General features: G+C 36.8%; 1 protein-coding gene and 1 pseudogene across 1 annotated transcript in view; both read left to right on the top strand.

The window, feature by feature from the left end:
• The first annotated feature begins 231 nt into the window (after positions 1-231).
• Positions 232-3,266, top strand: LOC127559695 (60S ribosomal protein L39-like; annotated as a pseudogene).
• C4H1orf131 (chromosome 4 C1orf131 homolog) overlaps positions 234-24,821 on the top strand; it is a 35,979-nt gene continuing 11,391 nt past the window's right edge. The window contains exons 1-2 of the mRNA XM_051993649.1: positions 234-326; positions 9,457-9,803. Coding sequence (XP_051849609.1) covers positions 239-326; positions 9,457-9,803 — 435 coding nt within the window. The 5' untranslated portion in view covers positions 234-238. The remainder of the gene's footprint in view (positions 327-9,456; positions 9,804-24,821) is intronic.

The raw sequence follows: 24,821 nt of genomic DNA, 5'->3' as shown, positions 1-24,821 counted from the left end.
TCGCCTGGGGCGGCGGCACCCGCGGCGGACGCTGCTAGAGGCCCCGGGCGCCGCCATCTTGGCCCGGACGGAAGCCGCGCAGAGCCAAAGCGCGAGCTCAGGCCCAACCCCGGAAAAGCGGAAGTCGCTGGGGTCTCATTGTTAATTGCTGAGGACTAAGAGGTTTGCGTGGTGCTCAGAAAGGAACTTCTTCAGCCCTCCCCTCCCGCTTTTTTCTCCCTTCGCGTTACACCCCATAATGGCTAAGGAGGAGAATCCGGGACCGGATGACTCTTCCAATCCTGAGAGTCTCCTGGATACCTTACTGAACAACCTCTACGACTTTGGTGAGTGTGAGGAGCCGCGCTGGCGCCCACGTGGGGAAGAGGCGGCTGCTTGGGGGCGCGGCGCGGTGCCTTATGCGTGTTTTTTCGGGGGGGAAAGGGGAAAAGTGAGGGACCGGCTTATTTCCGCCAGGGGCACTTCCTCCAGCCCGATATGTAGAGCCGAGCCCGGGCAGGAGTAATTTAAAGGGTGCCCAGTGATCCTTCCCTACCTCCCAGAGACTCTGTTTATCTCCGGGCGAAGCCAAGAGCGTGGGCTATTCAGCGGCTGCCAAGTGTTTCGCGTACTTTCCCAGGAACAAGCCTAAGGACTGGAGCTCGGGGCCCCGCTACCACCCCGCACTATCCCTTCCAGTCGGGTAGCACTGGGTTTTATTTCTCCCAAGGAAATCCTCACCTCTGACATCTCCTGCCCCCAGCCATCAGTTTATCCAACTCCCCTCCCCGCACTGAGTAGTAGTAGGTTTCACTTCTCCCAGGAAAGCGCTCCCCCAACTACTCCCAGCACCTCCAACCCTCTTCCTCCCAGGAAAAGCCCCCACCACCCGGCATTTCCTTCCATTTCTGTTGACCCAATTAGTTCTGTTGACTTGGTACCGACCTGTGTGCTGTGCCATTCCTTCTGTCTCTTGAGCACTCTGGGCACCGGGGTGCTTGGGGACACAGTTGCCAAGTTCACAGTCTTCTCCATACCTTTATCGTTCCAAAAAGGAAAATAAAATAAAATAAAAAATGAATCCCAGAAAACCAGCCCAGATGACCCGACTCTTTCCCTTGTTTTTACTTTCTGTAGTCTTGCCTAATTAGGCTACCTTGCCTCTGAAGAAGAGTAGTTCCTTGCTGTGGGAACCCAGGACTTAGAAAGATATCCGGACTCAGAGCTTTCTATTACTTCTGGGGAGCTTGGACAGAACAAACTGACACCTTCCTAAACAATCCTTCTTACTGCCTCTTGAGTTCCTAGCCAAAATAAACGAAGGGCTTCCTTAATCTCAGCGGACCAAAAGCATATTATTAGTAGTTGGAAGATCTTTTCCTACCTGGCGCTTCTCCTACGGAAGGTAGCACCACACCCCTTTAGCCAATGATGGTAGTAGTAGGAGGGGGTAGGGAGAAGATCGAGGGAGGGAGGGAAAAAAATTGTGGACAATAAGTGTTTATAGGAATCCTTGTATGAATGTAAATGCAAATTAGTTATAGTATTAGAAATCTTAGTTGTCTGTTTTGAGACTGGGTAGACTGGATTTCTAGCCTACCTTAATATAAAAATAGTCAACAGTATTTATTGAATATTTGTTGAAAGGAAAGCACTTGCTCCTGGGGATTGGGGGGAAAGCAGAGACATTTACAAGTGAAGCAGAAGACTGAAGATTAAAGGATTTTAAAAAGATTAAAGTCTAATGGAGGAAATTACATATCTTTAAATATGTTTATAATATTCCACATTATAAAATATGCAAACCTATGGGATGGGAACTAAGTTGGTATTTGGAGTTAGCAGTAGATGATCATAGAACTGAGTGTTTTAAAGACATGAGTACTAGATAAATCTAGAGAAGCTTCTAACTTTGGGGTGGGGAAGAGGCCCTTGGATGATTGACATTTACTCAAATTGAACCAAGAATATGATTGTAATTTAGGGAAAATAGGGCTTTACTGATTTACTGGTGTTAGGTCTAGGTTAAGTGTAAATTTTTGCATGTAGAAGATATCTTAGTGAAAAGATTCTATATCCGTCTCATAATACAAGAAAAGTTTTTTTGAGCAAAAGGGACCATCTCGGATGCTACAGTCAGCTTTAGTTCACCATACAAGCAAAAAAATAAGGCAATGGAATTTCAGAATAGTATTTGGCTTAAAATAGAGGAATGAGGCTCAGAGTAAATGAAGAACATCTAAATTCCTTAACAGTCTTAGAAATCACACCAAAAAAAAAAAAACTTTAAAGTGAAAAGGTAGAGTTTAAAAAGTACCTATAAGATAAGATGTACAATGAAATCTCAGAAGTAGAAAAGGCCAGAAATTTACAGAAAACAAAGTTCAGGAAAATGCCAGAAATAAATCTCAAGTGTTCATAGATAGATGCACAAAAGTGTGGGCAATAAACAAGATTTTTAAAAAGACATGTACGGATGATGAAAGCAAAAACAGGTAACAGAATGAATACCCAGAGTGTGATATGGTTCTCTAAAAATAATGTCAGAACTTTTTTGGCTTATCCTAACACAGCGGTGAAGGCACAGGAGTGACCTCACCATGTCCTCCCAACAAAATTTCAGAATCAAGAAGTTTCTTGAAAACAAGCAGAAGCAGAATTATTCTATTTCTTAATGGAGTTGCAAGAAAAGAGGCAATAAGATCAGGTACAACTCCATAAAAAAACACTAGGGAAGGACCAAACTAGTTTCATCATGATGGCATACTTGTCTGGACCAACTCCAAATACCCTACCACAATACCACCCTGATAAGAAGTAAATGTCATCTTGGGAAGCTGTTTGCTAAGGTGAAGCCATCAAAACAGAACAACAGATTTATTTTGAAAAAGAAGGGATCAGTTGGGTTGATTGGTTTAGTAGATATTTATTACTAAACATGGGGCACCTGGATGGCACAATGGACTGGCCTCATTTTCCTCAGTTTTAATCTGGCACCAGATGCTTAGTAGTTGTGTGACCTAGTGCAAGTCTTTTTAACCCTTTGCCTCAATTCCCTTATATGTAAAATGAGCTAGAGAAGGAAACATTAAGTCATTTCAGTATCTTTGCCAAGAAAATGCCAAATGAGGTCACAGAATGTACATGATTGTATAATGACTGAACAATGAATGTGCATAAAATTTAAACTGTTTTCTGCATTGCTATTTTTGTGTGTCCTTTATGTTTGTTATATATTTATCTGTAAGAAACAGAATCCATAATAAATAAACTACTGAAGTAAAAAAGACCTGGGTTTAAATTCTGCCTCACTGTGTATGACCCTGAGCAAGTAACTCAACCTTTCTGAATCTGTTTCCTCCTTTGTAAAGTGGAGATCATGACAACACCTTCTTTATAGAGATGTTGTGGGAAATTAAATGAAATAATGATAGATGCAGGTTAGTTTATGTCTTCAGGGCTATAATCCATCTCAGCCACATTATATGTGGCTTCCTCTGTGCTAATCAAAGCTAATGATAATGAAGACTCATGAAAGGCAAAGCTATTTAACTCTTATGTTGCTTCTGTTTTCTCTGCTAAGGAGAATGATTTTGGGACTGGAAAAAGCAGAAAATGGCTAATAGGGAGTTGAATAGAAAAAGGGGAAAAGAAAATCTACCTGCTCCAGATGATAAGTTCATGCCACCAGACCCAAATGAATTAAATCTTCATTATAATAGTCCTGTAAGATAAAATTGTTGAGTCAATGTTCTTTGAAAGATCCTAGAGAATGGAAGAGGTGCCAAGAGTCTGGAGAAGAGCAAATATCCTGACCTTTAACTAGAGAAAGAAAATGAATTCTAAAAACTATAAGCCAGTGAGTGTGACTTACAAAATACATATATTACTTTATCTCTCTCTCTCTCTCTTTTTTAAGTCTTATGATTTCAAGGTATAGGGTGTTCCTATGAGGAAACTTCCCTCAAGGCAAATCATCAACTCTTTTCTAACTTATAGTCTTTGAGAATTGTCTGGGTTATGGAGGGGTTATGCAAATTTCCTGAGAGTCACACAGCCAGAATAGAACCATATTATTAAAGGGTTGATATCTAGAAGAAGAAGCAGTGATCACAGATGGGTGTTCTAAACCAGATCAAACTCAGACAAATCTAGTAATTCAGACTTAAGAATAGCATGGCATAAGTCACCCATTGATTGTAAAATGCAGTAAAAATATCTTTGCTAAGAATGTTTTTTTTAATATATAATTTTTTTTAAAATAAAGCTTTTTATTTTCAAAACATATGCACAGATCATTTGACAACATTGACCCTTGCATAGCCTTGTGTTTCAGATTTTCTCCTCCTTCCTCCCAATCCCCTCCCCTAGATGGCAAGCAATTCATTATATGTTAAATCTAATGTGCATAAACATTTATACAGTTCTCTTGCTTCACAAGAGAAATCAGATCAAAAATAGAAAGTAAATGAGTAAGAAAACAAAATGCAAGTGAACAACAACAAAAAGTGAGAATGTTAGATTGTGATCCACATTCAGTTCCTACAATCCTCTCTGAGTGTAGATGGCTCTCTTTATCACAAGATCTTTGGAACTGGCATCAGTCATCTCATTGTTGGAAAGTGTCATATCCATCAGAATTGATCATTTGTATAATATTGATGGCACCATGTACAATGATCCCTGGTTCTGTGCATTTCACTCAGTATCAGTTCATGTAAGTCTCTCCAGGCCTTTCTAAAATCATCCTTCTGATCGTTTCTTACATAACAATAATATTCCATAACATTCATATACCATAATTTATTCAGCCATTCTCCAGTTGATGGGCATCCACTCAGTTTCCAGTTTCTAACCACTACGAAAAGGGCTGCCACAAACACTTTTGCACATGTGGGTCCCTTTCCCTCCTTTAAGATCTCTTTGGGATATAATCCCAATAGAAATGCTACTGTGTTAAAGGGTATGCACAGTTTGATAACTTTTTGAGCAGAGTTCCAACTTGTTCTCTAGAATGGTTGAATCTATTCACAGTTCCACTAACAATGTATCAGTGTCCCAGTTTTTTCACATCCCCTCCAACATTCATCATTATCTTTTCCTGTCATCTTAGCCAGTCTGAGAAGTATGTAGTGGTATCTCAGAATTGTCTTAATGTGCATTTCTTTAATCAATAGTGATTTGGAGAACCTTTTCATATGACTAGAAAAGGTTTTAATTTCTTCATCTGAAAATTGTCTGTTCATATCCTTTGACCATTTAAAAGATATAATTTCTAAATAAAATAAAATGTTACTCTTAATATTCACCAAAGCAAGTAATAACACTATGAGGAAGCCATACTTTGCAGGACAGTACAAATTGTGTTAAAAGCTTTAAAACATTTTGGTTGGTAAAAGAAGGTTGAACATTTCTGCATTTATATCTTTGTAAAGTTTTTACACCTTAACATATATGACCTTTTTGTTTTTGTGAGAGAGAGTGATATATTCCTTTTCATTCCCATTCAGTACTTTCTAGAGATCTAGCAAATCTAACCTTCAAAAAGGAAAAGTATGAAAGAATAGGATGGAGGACACATAATCAGAAATCATAATTGTGAATGAGATGAACTCATCCATCAAAAAAGGAAAAGGATAGAGGAACCAATTGGATACCAGAATCCAAAAATAATGTTCCTATTAATGCACACATTTGAAACAGAAAGATGCAAAGTTAAAATAAGGAACTACCATCATGATTTCAGACAAAGTGATAGCAAAAATAAATCTAATTAAAGCTTTTTATTTACAAAACATATGCATGAGTAATTTTTCTACACTGACCCTTGCAAAACCTTTTGTTCCAAATTTTCCCTTCTTTACCCCCCATCCCCTCCCCTAGCTGGTAAGTAGTCCAGTACATGTTAAATATGTTAAAATATGTTAAATCCAATATACGTATACCTTTTTATACAGTTATCTTACTGCACAAGAAAAATCAGATCAAGAAGGAAGGAAAAAAAAAGAAAGAAAACAAAATGCAAGCACACAACAACAGAAAGAGAAAGAGTGTGCCACGTTGTGGTTTACACTCACTTGCCACAGTCCTCTCTCGGGGTGGAGATGGCTCTCTTCATCACTGAACCATTGGAACTGCTTTGAATCATGTCATTGGTGAAGAGAGCCACATCGGGTCAGAATGCACCGGCACCGTCCTATAGTCTTGCTGTTTCCTTGTGTACTGATCTCCTCCTTGTGCTGCTCATTTCATTTAACATCGGTTCATGTAAGTCTCTCCAGACCTCTCTGGAATCATCCTGCTGGTCGCTTGGTACACAACAATAATATTCCCTAACATTCATATCCCACCATTTATTCAGCCATTCTCCAATTGATGGGTAACCACTTGGTTTCCAGTGTCTTGCCACTACCAGAAGGGCTGCCAGAAACATTTTTGCACATGTGCGTCCCTTTTCCTCCTTTAAGATCTCTTAGGGATATAATTCCAGTAGAAACATTGCTGGATCAAAGGATGTGCCCAGTTTGATAAATGAGCATAGTTCCAAATTTCTTGCCTCCTCTTTAAATGTTTCATTTATTCTCCCTCTTATTCTTTCCCTTTTCCTTCTTATTTCTTTGTAGGGTAAGATGTTATTTCTGGACTTAATTATATCTTTTCTTCCTTTGACCAATTCAGGTAAGAGTGAGATTCATGTGTCACCCATTTTCTCCTACTGCCCCTATAGACTTATACTTGTACACTCCGTTTATGTAAGATAATTTTCCCCTTTCTTCCTTTCTCTTCCCCTTTAGTATATTCCTTTTATATCTTTTATTTCTTCTCTTAAGATCATAAAGACATTTCCAGGTCCTTTCTACTTAAGACTCCCTCCCTAACTCCAGATTATGAAAGAGTTCTTAGGAGTTACATGTATCATTTCTCCATATAAAAATATCAATAGTTTAACTTTATTTGGTTCTTTGTGATTTCTTTCTTATGTTTACCTTTTTCTTTTAAATTATAGCTTTTTATTTACAAGATATATGCATGGGTAATTTTTCAGCATTAACCCTTGCAAAACTATCTGTTTCAACTTTTCTCCTTCCTCCCACCCTCTCCCCCAGAAACAGGTAGACCAATACATGTTAAATATATTAAAGTAATGTTAAATATATTAAAGTATGTGTTAAATACAATATATGTGTACATATCCATAGTCATTTTGCTGTACAAGAAGAATCAGTCTTTGAAGTAATGTAAAATTAACCTAAGAAAGAAATAAAAAATGCAAGCAGACAGAAACAGAGGGATTGGAAATGCTATGTAGTGGTTCACACTCATTTCCCAGAGTTCTTTCGCTGCGTATAGCTGGTTCTATTCATTATTGAACAAATGGAACTGATTTGGTTCATCTCATTGTTGAAGAGAACCATGTCCATCAGAATTGATCATCATATAGTATTGTTGTTGAAGTAGACAAATGATCTCCTGGTCCTGCTCATTTCACTCAGCATCAGTTCATGTAAATCTCCAGGCCTTTCTGAAATCTTCCTGCTGGTCATTTCTTTGTTTACCTCTTTATGCTTCTTTTGTCTCTGGTGTTTTAATGTCAGATTTTTTCAGCTCAGTTGTTTCATTAAGAATTCATAACAATTTTCTTTTTCATTAAAAGTTCATTTTTCCCCTATATGATTATAATCAGTTTTGTTGAGTAAACTTTTTGCCTTCTGGAATATCATGTTGCAAGTTCTCCTTTCCTTTTAGAATAATGGCTGGTAAATTTTGTGATTCTGACTATAGCTTCTGGATATCTCAATGATTTCTGGCTGCTTACAGTATTTTTTCCTTAACCTGGAAGTTCTGGGTTTTGGTAGTTTACATTTTGATATTTTTTGGGGGAGGTAGCCAGTGATTTTATTCAGTTTCTACTTGGTGTTGGACAGTTTTTTATTTGTTTGTTTGTTTGTGATTTGAAATAATGTCTTAGTTCTTCTTTCTGATAGTCCATTGACTTTTTTGTTGTTTGTTTGAAGTGACTTGCCCAAAGTGACATAGCTAGGAAGTGTTAAGTATTTGAGATCAAAGTTGAACTCAGGTCATATCTGAGGTCATATTTGAACTCTGGTCCTCCTGACTTCAGGACTGGTTCTCTATCCACTGTTGCACCTATCTGCCCCAGTCCATTGACTTCTTAAATTATCTCTTTTCAGTCTGTTTTCCATGTCAATTCTCTTCCCTATGAGATAAAATTTTTAATCTTTTGACTTTATTTTAGTTTACTGATGCCTCTTGAAATCATTAGCTTTTATTTGGTCAAATCTAATTTTCAAGGAGTTATTTTCTTCAGTATGGTTTTGTTTCTCATTTTCCAAGATGTTAATTCTTTTCATTTCTTTATTTTATAGATTTCATTTTTTTCTCTACCACTTTCATTAATTTTTAGGATTTTTTTAGGACCTTTTAAAATTTCTCATCTAGGAATTCTTATTGAACTTTTGTTCAAACTATGTTTTTTCTTGAAGTTTTGTTTATAGATATTTTTAAGTCATTTTTTTCTTTTAGGTTTGTATTTTGAGCTTTCTTATTATCATATGGATTGTTTGTTTGTTTGCTTGCTCATTTTTCTATCTTGCTTCTTAACCCTAGGACTTTTTATTACTTCTAAACTCTGTGCACTATGGGAAGAATGTCTTACCTGAAGTTTTGTCTTCTTATGTCCTTGATTTCACCAAATCAGAACCAAAACACCAAGCCAAAGTCTTACCTCAAGCCCAGTTCCATAAATTTAGAAGTTCACCAGCAAAGGAGCTGCACTGCATGAGCAAAAACTCCCTCAATGAACAAAAGGACAAAGCTTATCTAAGTTTCAGTTTAGGCAGGAGATGAATTGGGTATTAGATACCTTGAGATTGGACGAGGTTGTTGCTGAGTGTTAGTGGGCTAGAAATAAATATGGTATCCCATGATTGGACAGAGTTAGTAACAGGAAGAATCTTCAGGTTAGTTATCTTTTATAACCCTCCTCTGATAGAAAAGGATTGTTCTTGCTGTTTTAGCAATAAGGAAGGTCCCAGACAGGGAAATGAGGAAGCGAGAATGGGGAGGTTGCAGTACAAATAGGTTGAGGGAAAATAGAGGAATTTCTGGCAAAGTTTTCTTTGCTATCTACAATAACATTTAAATATCACTTAGTATGTGCCAGGCACTGTGCTCATTTGATTCTTATAACAAGTCAAGGAAGTAGATGTTGTCATTCTCTCTATTTTACAGATGAGGATACTGAGGCAGATTAAGTGATTTGCCAAGGATCACACAGCTAGTAAGTGTGTGAGGCTGCTGTTGAACTCAGGTCTTCCTGATTCTAATCACAGTGCCCCATCCACTTAACTGGCTGGGTATGTTTATGTGTGTCATCTCACATTTGTGTTTTAAGGATGGTGACATCCCATTAAAACTCAATGTGTTTATATTTTCCTTTTGTCCTTGAAAGCACAGGAGAGATCTTAGATAAAAAGACATTAAAAAGAAGCAAAAATAAAAAGAACAAGAGAGATTCAGAAACTTCAGAAGCCTCAACAGTGGACACAGCCTTGCAGCCAGATGATCTTTCCAGAGGTCAAAAGAAAAGTGCTTCTAGCTTCTTCAAAAAGCTTAAGGAAGAGCTTCTTTGTGACCCTTCTAAGGGTTCCACCGTTCCTGCTCATCCAGAAGTCTCTGCAACAATTTCCCCTGTACCACTGCTAACAAGGGGGAAAAGAGAACCAGTGGAAGTTGTTGAGTTTCGCAGCTGGAATAAAAAGAAGAAAATTGAAGTAGAACCACCCAAGATTGAAGACACAAAGGTAATAAATATCTGTTTATATTTAATTAATACAGTGCCCTGAACCCTGTTATATTTGGTAACATATAGTGTTTCTACCTTAATAATATTAATCAAGCACTGTCCTCCCCCCCCAAAAAAAAAAAAAAAAAGCTTGTTTTTTGTAGGAGGTAATGCCACACATAGGAACAGGCAGCAATTATGTAAAATGTAAGTTTTTTGAGGACAAAGATGGTTTCATTTTTGTCTTTTATTCCCACAGTCTAGCATAGGAATAGTAGGTGTTTAATAAATAACTTGCTGATTCGTTAACTCCAAATTCTGAAGTTGTGCCATTTATAAATCTGGCTCATTTATCATTCTTTGTGCAAGTTAATTAATGTTTGCTGACTACCCAGTTGTCTCATTTGCAGAAAGACCTCTATAAGACATTGACCAGAAATCCCCATCCCACATAGGTAAATATATATACACAAAAACATATAATCGTACACATATACATTCATATCTATGTAAGACTATACTATACATGTTTGTCCTCTTTCTCTGAAGGTAGATAACATCTATATTTTTCTAACATGGTAACATAATGTAGTTTTCTTATTTTTTATCTTTTGATTAAATCTATTTTAGTTTTAATTTTCAGATCATGATTAATACCTCTGCTTTTTTTACATAATAAGTTCTACTCTGATCTTTATGTGTATCTCTTATTTCCTATCCATCCTAACTCCTTTACTTCTACCCCCTACCTTGTCCTCCTATTACTTAGCCTACTTTTCTCTCCAAGTAACTACCCCTTTATACTTCCCCCTACCCTTTCCTCTTATCTTCTTGTTTCCTTCTGAATTTAGATTATTTTAACTTTCCAAATATAGTTTGGAAGGGGAGTTGTCCCCTCTTTATCCCATTCTTGTTAATCTATATACCCTTCTATAGCCCCCCATCCTATTCGTTCAACCTCTTATTTCTTTATAAATTTAGAAGGCTTTTACTCCCTTTTTCTTCTTCTTCTGTTTATTTATTTTTAATACACATTGTTCTATGAATTATGTTGGCAGAGAAAAATCAGAGCAAAAGAGAAGAACCATGGGAGATATTTTAAAAAAGAGAGAGAAAAAAGAAGTGAACATAGCATGTGTTGATTTATATTCAGTCTCCTTGGTTCTTTTTCTGGATGCAGATGGCATTTGCTGTCCAAAGTCTATTGGGGTTTTTTTGGATCACTGAATCACTGAGAAGAACTAAGCCTTTCATAGTTTATCATTATACAATCTTACTGTTATTGTGTATAATGTATTCCTGGTTCTATTCCTGGTTCTGCTTGTTTTGCTCAGCATCAATTCATGTAAATCTTTCCAGGCCTCTTTAAAGGCAACTTGTTCATCATTTCTTATAGAACAGTAATATTCCATTACCTTCATAGACTATAACTTGTTCAGCCATTCCCCAGTTGATGGGCATCCACTCCCTTTCCAATTCTTTGCCACATAAAAAGAGCTGCTACGAACATTTTTGCACATGTGGGTCCTTTTCAAAACCCCCATTATGATTTCCTTGGCACTGCTAGGTCAAACGGCATGCACAGTTTTATATTCCTTTGGGCATTGTTCCAGATTGTTCTTTAGAATGGTTGGCTCATTTCAGAACTCCAACAACAATGTATTAGTGTCCCAGTTTTCCCACATTCCCTCCAATATCTGTCATCATCTTTTCCTGTCATCTTAGCCAATCTCAGGAGTGTGAGGTAGTACTTCTGAGTTGTTTTAATTTGCATTTCTCTAATCAATAGTGATTTAGGACATTTTTTTCATATAATTATAAATTGCTTTAATTTCATCATCTGAAAATTGTTCATATTCTTTGATTGTTTATCAGTTAGAGAAAGGACCATTTTCCAAGCATATGCCCATAGAGTATTGTCCAATCAGTAGTTAGCCTCAAGCACTCAGCAGTCCCGACCTCAGTGCATCCCAAGTCTTTGCTGTTTGGCTTGGAGATTTGTATCTCTCTGAGTCTTGCTTTTGTCATCTGAAAAATGAAGGTGTTAGACTAAGCAACTTCCAAGGTCCCCCATCTGCAAGTCTAGAACTACAGTTTAAAATAATATACAGTTTAAATATATATAATATGTATATATTTTATATATATATACATACATATATATATATATATATATATATATATAGAGAGAGAGAGAGAGAGAGAGAGAGAGAGAAAGAGAGTGTTCCCTCTTTAATCCATTTTCAATAAGAATAAGGTTCCAGAACTACCAGTCCTCTTTCCCTATTTAATTCCTCTAGATCAGTTCTTTCTCTTGTATCTCATTTGCATAAGATAATTATTCTTTTTACCATTTTTGACATGGTTTTGCTTTTTAGAATGACATCATATTCAACTGTCATAATCTTTCTTTTGAAGTCCCCAATTTTTAATAAGTCTTAAACATGCAGTTTATATTTCTACATATTAAAAAAATAGTTTGTCCTTTTTGAGTCCCTTATAATTTTAATCTTTGACGTTTACTTTATATTTCTCTTGAATGGTATACATCAAAATTTCTATTAAGTCCAGGTTTTTTTACAACAGAATCCTAAAAGTCTGGCCATTCACTGAATGTCCATTTATTTTTTCTATTCAGTATTATGCTTAATTTTGCTGAATGATATTTTTTTGCCACAAGTCCAAATCATTTACTCTTTTTACATATTGTTGTCTAAGACCTGCGGTTTTTTAATATAGCCACCCTTCCCATACTAATGTCCCCCTGCGTACTCATCATTTTAACACTAAGCCTCCTTATTGGCACATGCCTCACCTTGTTTAGCAATCACTGATTTACAGCTTGAATAGGCTTAGAAATCAACACACTAGCTATCATCCCCATAATAACTGCCCCAAACAACCCACGTGCCACAGAAGCTGCCACAAAATACTTCTTCATTCAAGCCACCGCCTCAATGATAATAATATTTGCCATCATTTGCAATGCATGATCAGTGAACCAATGAACACTATTTCAACTCTCTGACTAATGAGCCTCTATCTCAATAACACTGGCCCTCTCAATTAAATTAGGCCTCACCCTCTTCCACTTCTGAGTGCCTGAAGTAACACAAGGAATCCCACTCCTAACCGGAATAATTCTTCTAACATGACAAAAAAATTGCCCCAACATCCATCCTCTACCAAATTGCCCCATGCCTAAATATAAGCATCCTCATCATCCTTGCAATTTTATCTACTATCCTAGGTGGATGAGGAGGACTTAACCAAACCCACCTATAAAAAATCCTAGCCTACTCATTCATTGCCTACATGGGCTGAATAGCAATTATTGTTCACATCAATCCTACCATAACTATCCTAAACCTTACTATCTATATCATAGCTACCCTAACCACATTCCTAACCCTCAACTTCTCAAACATCACCAAAATCAAATCCCTGGGCGACCTATGAAACAAATCAACACCAACAACCATCATCATCCTTCTTACACTCCTGTCCCTAGGAGGTCTGCCACCTCTTACCGGTTTGATGCCCAAATGACTCATCCTACAAGAACTTATCACCAGTGATAACATTGCAATAGCTACCATAATAGCCCTTTCAGCCTTACTAAACCTCTTGTTGTTCATAATATTTTATTCTTGGCCTGGAGGTTTTGTAATTTGGCTATGATATTCCTGGAGGTTTTCCTTTTAGTATCTCTTTCAGGTGGTACTTAATGGATTGTTTTTCTGTTTCTAAATTTCCCCTCTTATTCTAACACTTTACCTGTTCACTTAAAAAAATTATTTATATGTTATTGTAATCAGCTCTAATCCTGGAGTTTGGGGGATGGTGCCTCTGACTTCTTTCAGTTCTCCCTTCTTGCTTGGAATCTAAACCAAAAAGTCTGCCCTCCTGTAAGTGTCCATAGCCAATGGTGTCCCTGCCCTGCTGCTTCTGAGCTCACCTGGAGTGGGTTGATTTTTTTTTGCCCAAGGTCACGTCTCTGCACCTGACATCCCTTATCAAGCAGAAGTTCCCTCACTCTTTCACACACCCCTTTCTTCCCTCCTTCTTCCCCTATCCTCCCTCTTCCCCCCCTTTGTACTTCACAGGAACCAAATCTCTATCCTGTAATCCTTCTCTCTATCTGCTCCAGTTTTCCTAGGAGGACCACTGTTCTGCCCCAACTCTAGTTTGTTTTTATGACTCTGTTCGCCCTGAAGCACTATTTTGTCTTGCTTATGGAGGAAATCTAGAGAGCTTGGGATTTTGTGACCTATTCTGCCATCTTCCCAGAATCCTCTTGAAGCTTACATTTTAATAAGGTGAGACATCACGTAAGAGAAAACTGAAAGACTGGGAGAAAGTGAAGGGACAGTTCCCAAGCTGGTGCTACCTTTCAGAGAAAGTCCAAGCAATCACAAAATTATGTCTGGAGAAGAATGAAGACGTGGCTGGTCTGGCCAGTTTCCATAAAGTAGAAGTTCCAGGAGAACCAGCCAAACAGGAAGAGGCTGCAGGAGAAAAGAATCTCTACTTCCAGTGTGAGAAATGGGGGAGGGGAGGGATAATGAGGCTTCTGGTAGGAAAAAATTAGTCAGGAGTGGATCCTAGCTACAGTGGTTTTTATTTTAGAGTAAGATTGTGACAGAGACACAAAGTGTGTGTGTGTGTGTGTGTGTGTGTGTGTGTGTGTGTGTGTGTGTGTGAAAGACAGACAGAAATAGAGACAGGGTATGAGTGTGTGACAGAAAGTGTGAATGTGTGTGAGAAAACACTGTGTATGAGAGAAAGAGACAGAGCATGAGTGTATGTGAGATTGTATGTGTGGGTGTGTGACAAAGTGTGTGATACACAGTGTATGTGTGTGAGAGAGACAAAGCATGAGTGTGTGAGAGACAGAAAAATGTGTGTGAAAGGACATTGTGTGTGAGACTGTGAGACAGAAAAATGTGTGTGAGAGGACACTGTGTGTGAGACACAGTGTATGTGTGTGAGAGACAAAGCATTAGAGAGTGTGTGTAACAAAGTGTGAATGTGTGAGAGAGAAATACAATATATGTGTGAGAGAGACAGAGACAAAATGTGAATGTGTGGAAGACAAAGTGTGTGGGACAGAGAAAGTGTGAGTGTGTGTGAGAAGACAGTGTATGAGAGTGTGTGTGAGAGACAAAGCATGAATGTGTGACAAAAAGTGAGTGTGTATGAGACAGAAAAATATGTGAGAGACAAAGCATGTGTGTGACAGAAAGTGAGTGTATAAAAGAAAAATGTGTGTGAGAGGACATTGTGTGAAACAAAATGAGTGTGATGAAGTGAATGTGTGTGACTGTGAAAGACAGAAAAAATATATGTGAGAGACTGTGTGACTGAGTATGTCAGAAAATGTGAGTGTGTGTAAGAAGACAGTGTATGAGAGTGTGTGTGAGACATTGTGAATGTGCGTGACAGAAAGTGAGTGTGTATGAGAGAGAAAAATATGTGAGAGACACAGTGTGTGACATTGTGTGTGTGACAAAGTGTGAATGTATGTGACAAAGTGAGAGTGTTTGAAAGACAAAAATGTGTGAAACAGTGTGTGACAGAAAAAGTGTGTGTGTGAGGACACTAAGAGACAAAGCATGAGTGTGTGACAGTGTGAATGTGTGACAGAAAATGAGTGTGTGTGTGAAAGAAAAACGTGTGAGAGGATACTGTGTGTGTGAGACAAAGTGAGTATGTGACAAAATGAATATGTGTGACAAAGTGAGTGTGTGTGAAAGACAGAAAAATGTGTGTATGTGAGGACACTGTATGTTTGAGAGACAAAGTGTGATTGTGTGTAACAAAGTGAGAGTGTTTGAAAGACAAAAATGTGTGAGGGTCAGTGTGTGTGACAGAAAAGGTGTGTGTGTGAGGACACTGAGAGACAAAACGTGAGTGTGTGACAAAGTGTGAATGTGTGACAGAGGAAATGAGTGTGTGTGTGAAAGAAAAACATGTAAGAGGGACAAAGCATGAGTGTGAGAGAGTGTGTGTGTGAGAGGACACAGTGTGTGTGTGTGTGTGTGTGTGTGTGTGTGTGTGTATGTGTGTATGAGAGAGAGAGAGAAACTTTTTTGTTTTTGTTTTTTAATGGACTGGGACTCTGATAAGGGACAGAAGAGATTATTTTCTCCCTTAGGATATTGAATTGGATTGAGAAGGTTGTGATACCAAGCAAATCATAGCATTGAAAATAAGGAAATTTTAATTGGAGTCATGTAATAAAGAATGCAGGAGTGTTTTCAGGTTTTGCCCGTTTTTTCTCTGCAGATTTCATTTTTGTGTTTTGGAGAATCCTCTTTTCTCTCTAATGAAGGTTTACTTCAGGTTGTGGGGGTAGAAGCAGCAGTAGCATCCAAAAGATAAGTTTTAAAATGTTGGCTTTAGCTCAAGAAGAACTCACAATTGTATATCGTCTTTAAGACTTGACTAAAGCAACTTTGTGCAGTAGATAGTACAAATGTTATCGTGCCATTTTTACAGATGAAGAAACAGATCATTTAACCAATTTATTCAGGTGTGTTGGCCATTGTTAGAACAGGACCTTAAAGTTCAGTTCTCTATTTACAGTAATAGGCTGTTTTTCCACAGCCCTTAATGAATAGCTCAAATTTGAACTCAATTAAAATAGCTAAGGTGTTTTCTTATTCTTTGCTCAAATATCTTATATTTTATTTGTTGTTCAGGAGTGTCTGACTCTTCATAATCTCATGGACCATCCCATACTGTCCATGGGGTTTTCTTGGAAGGGTACTGAAATGGTTTGCCCAAGATCACACAGCTAATTTAAGGTGTTTTGGCGCCAGGTTTGAATTTAGGTCTTTCTGATACCAGGCCCTATCCTCTGTCCCCAGAGCTTTATAGTTACCACTTACATTTCACTTACCTATTAACTCTATTTTCTCTATCTTTTGTAGCTTGCAGATTATGCTTTTCAATGGCATTTTGGAAAGAGCATTATTAGATTTGGTAGCAAAAATTCTGACACTGATTCTAAGTGTAAAATAGCCCATGTAAATGTGACCTTCAGTTATTTGCATTACACTTGCCCTAACTAAAGCAGTTAATCATTGTTTGTTCCTTTTGTCCCAAAGATAGCTTGAAAACCTTTCTTTTTTTTTAAATTTGCAGTTGAGTTTTCACAGACTTCAAGTTCACCTCCATTCTTAACCTTGTACTTATTTTTTACTTGAATTTACATATTGATGTACTCTCCAATAAAGTGCCTCTCTGGTAATCAGCCTCCTCAAATCCTATGATTGATACTTTCACTCTGTTCTAGCCACCCTTGGGAATAATCTTATCATTGATGTTATCATTTCATGACTTTTGGATTTCTTCTATGTTTATACCATTTCCCCCATCCATAATTCCAAAATTCCTTATTTGACTACAACCTCTTAGCCTTCTATCTCTCCTTCAGTCTCACTTCTCTTAAACCTATTCTTTGAGTTCACTGTAACCTTCAGTCTAGTCCAACTTTGCCTGATTTTCTAAGCCATCACCTCTAACATTATTTTCATCCCCTTCAAAATCTTGACTATAGTTTTAGCAATTCAGCTTTACACTTATTCTCTTCCCAAGTCCCTTGCCTCCTTATCCTACTGCTCCCTTTTCTAATTTCAACTGTAGACCATTTCCCATCATTTGCATATTCTATTCATTTATAAATGCTATTAAAAGCCCTTTGGAGGAAAGCATACAATTCTGCTATCTGGATTCACTACAGATTTATGTTATGTTATCTCAGTGGAGGCTCTCACAGATTTAATTAGTACTTTTTTTTCCCCCCAAATATCAGCTGTGGAATCAACACTTCAGATCTCTTATTTTACTGGGCTTCTGGAGAGTTTAGCATCAGAGAATTGTGGATAAAATAAGAGTTGCTAACTTGAAGAAACTGTGGGAAAACGTGTTTCTGTGGGAAAAGAATGTTGCCCCTACGTAGGGCCATAGAAAGCTGGGGCTTCGTTTCCAGTACTTCTTTCTGTATTGTTCCAATTTCAGGATTGAATAGATCAGTCATTGTCCTTTTAACCAAACCTTTTTCAGTCTCCTAACTTTATATTTCCTTCTCACAGTATTGTACAAGCTTTTTGTCTATAAACTCCACCTCCCCCAATTTATTCATTGTTTTCTCAATTGATCAAATGTACTTCACTTGGTTGGAAAGAACATGGTTCTAAGATATGCTTGTAAGTTTATGTTGCAGTTCTCCCCTTCTAAACACAATTAATAAATGTGTTGGCAAAGCCAGAAGAATTTGTAGTTCTGAATTAATTTTCAACATCTTTTTCTTCTTTGCTCAGCTTTGCAGGAAGAGGTGGCTCTTGCCAATGTCACCAATCACCCATCTTTTTTCTTGCTTCTACGATCCCTAATTTTGTTCCTCATCTTTCTTTATCTAATTTTTCATCTCTTTATTTTCTAATTTCTTTCCTGATGTTTACAAGTATATTAATCTTCCTCACAGCCAAATTTTTTTTTCATCTCTTTGTATCTTTATTGCTTTTTTTTTTTTTTTAACTAAACCTTTTTATTTTTGGATTGGATTGGATTGAATAATTTTTGACATTCACCACTACAAAACCCTGTTCTAATTTTTTTCTCTCCCTTCCTCCCATCCTCTCCTCCAGTCAACAAGTGATCTAGTACATGTTAAACATTTTTGATTCCTCTACACGTATTTCCACAAATATCATGGTGCACAAGAAAAATCAGATCAAAAAAGGAAAAAAATGAGAAAGAAAACAAAATGCAAATAAACAATGACAAAAAAGAGTGAAAATATTATGTTTTGGTCTACATTCAGTTCCTCTTTCTGGGTGTAGATGGCTTTCTTCATCACAAGACCATTGAAACTGTTCAATGAGGTGATTCACCTCATTGTTGACAAGAGCCATGTCCATAAGACTTGATCATCGTATAACAGTGATGTTACTGTGTAACAATGCTCTCCTGGCTCTGTTCACTTCACTTAATGTCAGTTCATGTAAGTCTCTCTCTAGGCCTCTCTAGAATCATCCTTCTGGTTGTTTCTTACACAACAATAATATTCCATAACATTCATATCCCACAATTTATTCAGCCATTCTCCAATTGATAGGCAGCCACTCGGTTTCCAGTGTCTTTGCACATGTGAGTCCCTTTCCCTCCCTTAAGATCGATCTCTTTGGGATATAATCCTAGTAGAAACATTGCTGGGTCAAAAAGTATGCTCAGTTGAATAACTTTTTGAACATAGTTCCAAATTGCTCTCCATAATGGTTGGATCTGTTCACAATTCTACTATAATGTCTCAGTGTCCCAGTTGTCCCACATCCCTTCCCACATTCATCATTATCTTTTCCTGTCATCTTAAGTCAATCTGAAAGGTGTGCAGTGATATCTCAGAATTATCTTAATTTGCATTTCTCTAATCAATAGTGATTTGGAGAACTTTTTCATATGACTAGAAATGGTTTTAATTTCTACATCTGAAAATTGCCTGTTCACCTCCTTTGATCATTGGAGAATGGCTTGAATTCTTATAAATTTGAGTCAGTTCTCTATATATTTTAGAAATGAGAGCTTTACAGCCCTATTTGTAGTGGCTAGAAACTGGAAAATGAATGGATGCCCATCAATTGGAGAATGGCTGGGTAAATTGTGGTATATGAATGTTATGGAATATTATTGTTCTGTAAGAAATGACCAGCAGGATGAATATAGAGAGGACTGGCAACACTTACATGAACTGATGCTAAGTGAAATGAGCAGAACCAGGAGATCATTATACACTTCGACAACGATATTGTATGAGGACATATTTTGATGGAAGTGGATTTCTTTGACAAAGAGAGCTAACTAAGTTTCAATTGATAAATGACGGACAAAAGCAGCTACACCCAAAGAAAGAACACTGGGAAACGAATGTGAACTATCTGCATTTTTGTTTTTCTTCCCGGGTTATTTATACCTTCTGAATCCAATTCTCCCTATGCAACAAGAGAACTGTTCGGTTCTGCAAACATATATTGTATCTAGGATATACTGCAACATATCCAACATATAAAGGACTGCTTGCCATCTAGGGGAGGGAGTGGAGGGAGGGAGGGGAAAAAAATTGGAACAGAAACGAGTGCAAAGGATAATGTTGTTAAAAAAAAAAAAATTACCCTGGCATGGATTCTGTCAATATAAAGTAATTATTAAATAAAAATTAAAAAAAAAAAAAAAGAAATGAGAGCTTTATCAGAACCCTTGAGTGTAAAAAATTTTTCTCAGTTTATTGCTTCCCTTATAATTTTGTTTGAATTGGTTTTGTTTGTAGAAAAACTTTTTAATATAATCACAATTATCCATTTTACATTTAATAATGTACTTATGTTCTTCTTTGGCCACAAATTCCTTCCTTCTCCACAAATCTAAGAGGTAAACTATCCTTTGTTCTTCTAATTTGCTTATAATATTCTTAATGTCTAAATCAGGGTTCCTCAAACTATGACCTGCAGGCCAGATGTGGCAGCTGAGGACATTTATCCCCCTCACCCAGGGCTATGAAGTTTCTTTATTTAAAGGTCCACAAAACAAAGGTTTTGTCCAAACCTCCAACAGTCTGAGGGACATGAACTGGCCCCCTATTTAAAAAGTTTGAGGACCCCTGGTCTAAATCGTGAACCCATTTCGATCTTATCTTGCTATGGGATGTTATGTGTGAGTCATTGCCTAGTTTCTGCCATACTAATTTGCAATTTTCCCATCAGTTCCCATCAGTTCATATCCCAAAAGCTGGAGTCTTTGGGTTTGTCAAACACTAGATTACTATAATCAATGACTATTTTGTCCTGTAAACTTAACCTACTCCACTGATCAACTATTCTATTTCTTAGTCAGTACCAAATGGTTTTGATGATTGCTGCTTTATGATATAGTTTTAAGTCTGGTACAGCTAGGCCTTCATTTATATTTTGTTTCATTAATTCCCTTGAAATTTTTGACCTTTTGTTCTTCCAAATGAATTTTATTATTATTTTTTCTAGCTCTTTGAAGTAATTTCTTGGGAGCTTGATTGGTGGCATTGAATAAGTAGATTAATTTAGGTAGTATTGTCATTTTTGTTACATTAGCTCAGCCTATCCATGAGCACCTGATATTTTTCCAAGAGATTATTTGTGTGGAAAGTGTTTTGTAATTGTGTTCATATAGTTCCTTACTTTGCCTTGGCAGGTAGACTTCCAAATATTTTATATTTTCTATAGTTATTTTAAATGAAATTTCTCTTTGTATCTCTTGTTGCTGGACTTTGTTGGCAATATATAAAAATGCTGATAATTTATGTGGATTTATTTTGTATCCTGCAACTTTGCAAAAGTTGTGAATTATTTCTAGCAGTTTTTTTAGTTGATTCCCTAAGTATACCACCACATCATCTGCAAAGAGTGATAATTTGGTTTCCTCCCTACCTAGTCTAATTCCTTTAATCTCTTTTTTCTGATCTTATTGCCAGAGCTAACATTTCTAATACAATATTGAATAGTAATGGTGATAGTAGGCAACCTTGTTTCACCCCAGATCTTTATTGGGAATAGTTGTAGTTTATCCCCATTACATCTGGTGCTTTCTGATGGCTTTAAATAGATGTTATTGATCATTTTAAGGAAAACTCCATTTATTTCTATATTCTCTAGTGTTTTAATAGGAATAGTTGTTGAATTTTGTCAAATGCTTTTTCTGCATCTATTGAAATAATCAGATGATTTTTTTTAGTTGGTTATTGATATAGTCAAGTATGCTAATAGTTTTTCTAATATTGAACCAGTCCTGCATTTCTGATATAAATACTTTATTGTCTTGGGGATAACTTTGCTGCAATCTCTTTGCTAATTATTAAAGATTTTTACATCATAGCCAAATTCTTAAAAAAAATAAAATTGTCTGTGTTCTTTGCTTTCGTTTTCTCAACTTCTGACAATCTGACTTTTGTTCTTATCATTGTCCTCACTAGCTCTTTCCAAGATTATCACTGATTTCTTTATAGTTATAATCCAATGACTTTTTCTTAGTAAAAGTCTTTGTTGATTCCTCTTACAGCAGTTGACAATGTCACCTATTTTGTCCTTCCTGAATTCTCACAACACTGATCTCTCTTAATTTTTCTGCTACTTGTCGATGCATTCTTCAATTTTCTCTACAAGATTATTATCCTGCCCCTTATCATGGAGGAATTCCAGGTCTCTGTCCTGGGTCATCTTCTTTATATAATTGTCTTGATCATCACATTAACTCCAATGGATTCAAGTAATATCTCTCATCAGTTCCAGGCAGGCAAGTCTCCCTTCTCTAACTGGGTATGTTTGGTAGCTTGTATCATCTATGAGTATCTTGAACTCAGCATACCCCAAACCAAACTTATCTTTCTTCCAAGGTTACTCCTTCCCTTGACCTTTCTTTTTGTATCATGGATCATTTAGATTTGCAACCTGTGAATCATCCTTGACACTATAGTCTGACCTCAATAGTCAGTTTCAAGTCTACTAATAATACTTACAGGTATCTCTCATATCTGTCTTTCTCTCCTCAACTCCTGTCTTAATCTCCCAGGTCTCTCCTCATTTCTCATCTAGACTATTTAGAATAATCTAGTTGGTCTCCCAGCCTTTCTCATCTTCAGTCCATACTCCACATAGGTGTTTCATAAATACTTGCTGGTTTATTTCTGAGCTTTGTCCTATTCACATATTAGGTTCTTTTTAAGTATTATTGAAGTCAGTTAGCCTGCCTGACACTCTAACAGGAACTTTCCATTCATTCATCTATGTCTTTGGTTATGTACATCTGTGTGTGTGTGTGTCCTTAAAAATCTGAGCTCATTCAGTTGAGGAAATGGAATACTTAGTTTAAAAAGACAATTTATAAGGCAACATGAACAAACAAATTAATGTGCTAATTCCTAGATTAGAGATTATTTTAAAACCAGAAGAATGATCAGTGATTTGGGGGTAATGAGAATGTATAATAACATCTTAGTTGCTTATGTTACATATTAAAAAATAGATCTTGTTTGCTGCCTTCCAGGAATCCCATAATCAAATTGAGATAGGATAGACTAACATGTCATCAACAAAAATATATAAATATAGTCAAACTTTGACTAACACTTACTTTTCTATCTTCTAGATACTAAGCTAAGGATTTTTGACTGTAATGCCTGCCACAAATGTTTATAGACCTTATTTTCTGCTAAGAGTGCACGTGTGTGTGTGTGTGTGCCTGTGCACCTGTCTGTGTGTGCCTATACACCCCCCATCCCATCCCCCAATATATTCTAAACTCTCTTCAAACTGCATACTAATGATCCAGAGGTCCCTCTGTAGTTAACCTAAGTAACCACTGACCTTGGTGTCTGTCCTCATCTCAGGTACAATATTCAGAGGATATTCTCCAGTAAAAATGCCAGTTTCAGGCTCAGGCTCCTGGGCTTCAACCCAGTCCTATCACCAAGTTCCTAGAACAAATTACTTCATCTCTCTCTTTGGGTATCAGTTTGTTCATCTTTAAAATGAGTAGACCAGAGGTGAGATTTTAAAACCAGGTCCTCCCAGCTTCAAAGCTGGCTCTCTATCCATAACACTGTGCTGCTAGATAAAAACAGCCTTTTTAAGGATTATCCCAACCCACAGTATACTCATTCTTTAAGTTACTGAAGTATAAGAGTTTTCTGTATAAGTCATCTCTTGTACGCCACTGAAATCCTACCGATTTTTCATACTTCAGGTTTGATTTTTGACCTACTCCCCATCAGTTCACTAATTGTAATGAAGACTGCCCCGGCTAAAAATGGATTGATTCCAAAAGTTTGTTATGTAACTTATTTGTTTAGGCTCACTCATGGAATTCTCCCTTGTTACAAAAAGTCTGAATAGACAGAGCAAACTTAATTATTAACTATGTCTTTCAACTAATACTGCCATAGATTTAGAACTGGAAGGGGAATTAGAGGTCATCTTATCCGGTTCCCTCATTTCACAGAGGAGAAAACTGAATTTCAGGAAGTTTAAGCTACTTACTTGGGGAGAGAAGATTGTTTCCCTGATACTTCTGTGAAATCAGGTTTGGTTTTTACATTGATTGGAATTCAGTGCCCTTTGAGGATTGCATTTGGAATGTACTTTTACCTGGCAATAATATTCTGTTCTATTGATTGGGTTGGGTTTTTTAAAACCAGCTTTTTTCAATAGATTTTTTGGGCTCAATTTTGTTTTTTGGTATTTGTCATTTTCCAGTGTTTTTTAGTTGTATGCCTATACCATTGACCTTTGCTCTCTCTGTGCTTCTGTGTATCCATCTGTGTCTCTTTTAATCTCACCTCCACCCCCATCTGTTGAGTTCTCTTGTCTCTAGGTGAAGTGTAAGAAACTGCTTTGGTTGCTTCCTAAAAATTTGGTGTGTAGTCTCATTGATATCGTTATCTTAATAAAATGATTGATTGTTTTTATGATTATGATTAGTCCACCTATTCTTTATTTATTTTATTCTTCTCAATAGTATTTTATTTTTCCAAATACATGTAAAGATAATTTTCAACATTCATTTTTGTAAGAGTTTGTGTTCTTATTTTTCTCCCTCCTCCCTTAAATATATATAATCCTTTTAAACATATTTATATATTTGTCATGTTGTGCAAGAAAAATCAGACCAAAAGGGGAAAAAACCCTGACAAATAAACCAAAAAAGAAGGTAAAATAACATGCTTTGATTCACATTCAGTCTCCATAATTGCTCTCTGGATGCAAATGACCTTTTCTATCTCAAGTCTATTGGAATTTGATTATCACATAATTTTGTTATTGTATACAATGTTCTCTTGATTCTGTTCACTTCATTCATTGTCAGTACATGTAAATCTAGACTTTTCTGAAATCAGCCTGCTCATCATTTCTTATAGAACAATAATATTCTACAACATTCCTATCTATACCGTAACTTATTTAGCTATTCCCCAACTGATAGGCATCCACTTAATTTCTAGTTTCTTGCC

The sequence above is a fragment of the Antechinus flavipes genome, chromosome 4 (genome assembly GCF_016432865.1).
Source record: "Antechinus flavipes isolate AdamAnt ecotype Samford, QLD, Australia chromosome 4, AdamAnt_v2, whole genome shotgun sequence".
In the NCBI taxonomy this organism is placed as follows: Eukaryota; Metazoa; Chordata; class Mammalia; order Dasyuromorphia; family Dasyuridae; genus Antechinus; species Antechinus flavipes.
The sequence above is the reverse complement of the archived record's forward strand: the minus strand, read 5'-3'. Positions and strand labels throughout refer to the sequence as shown.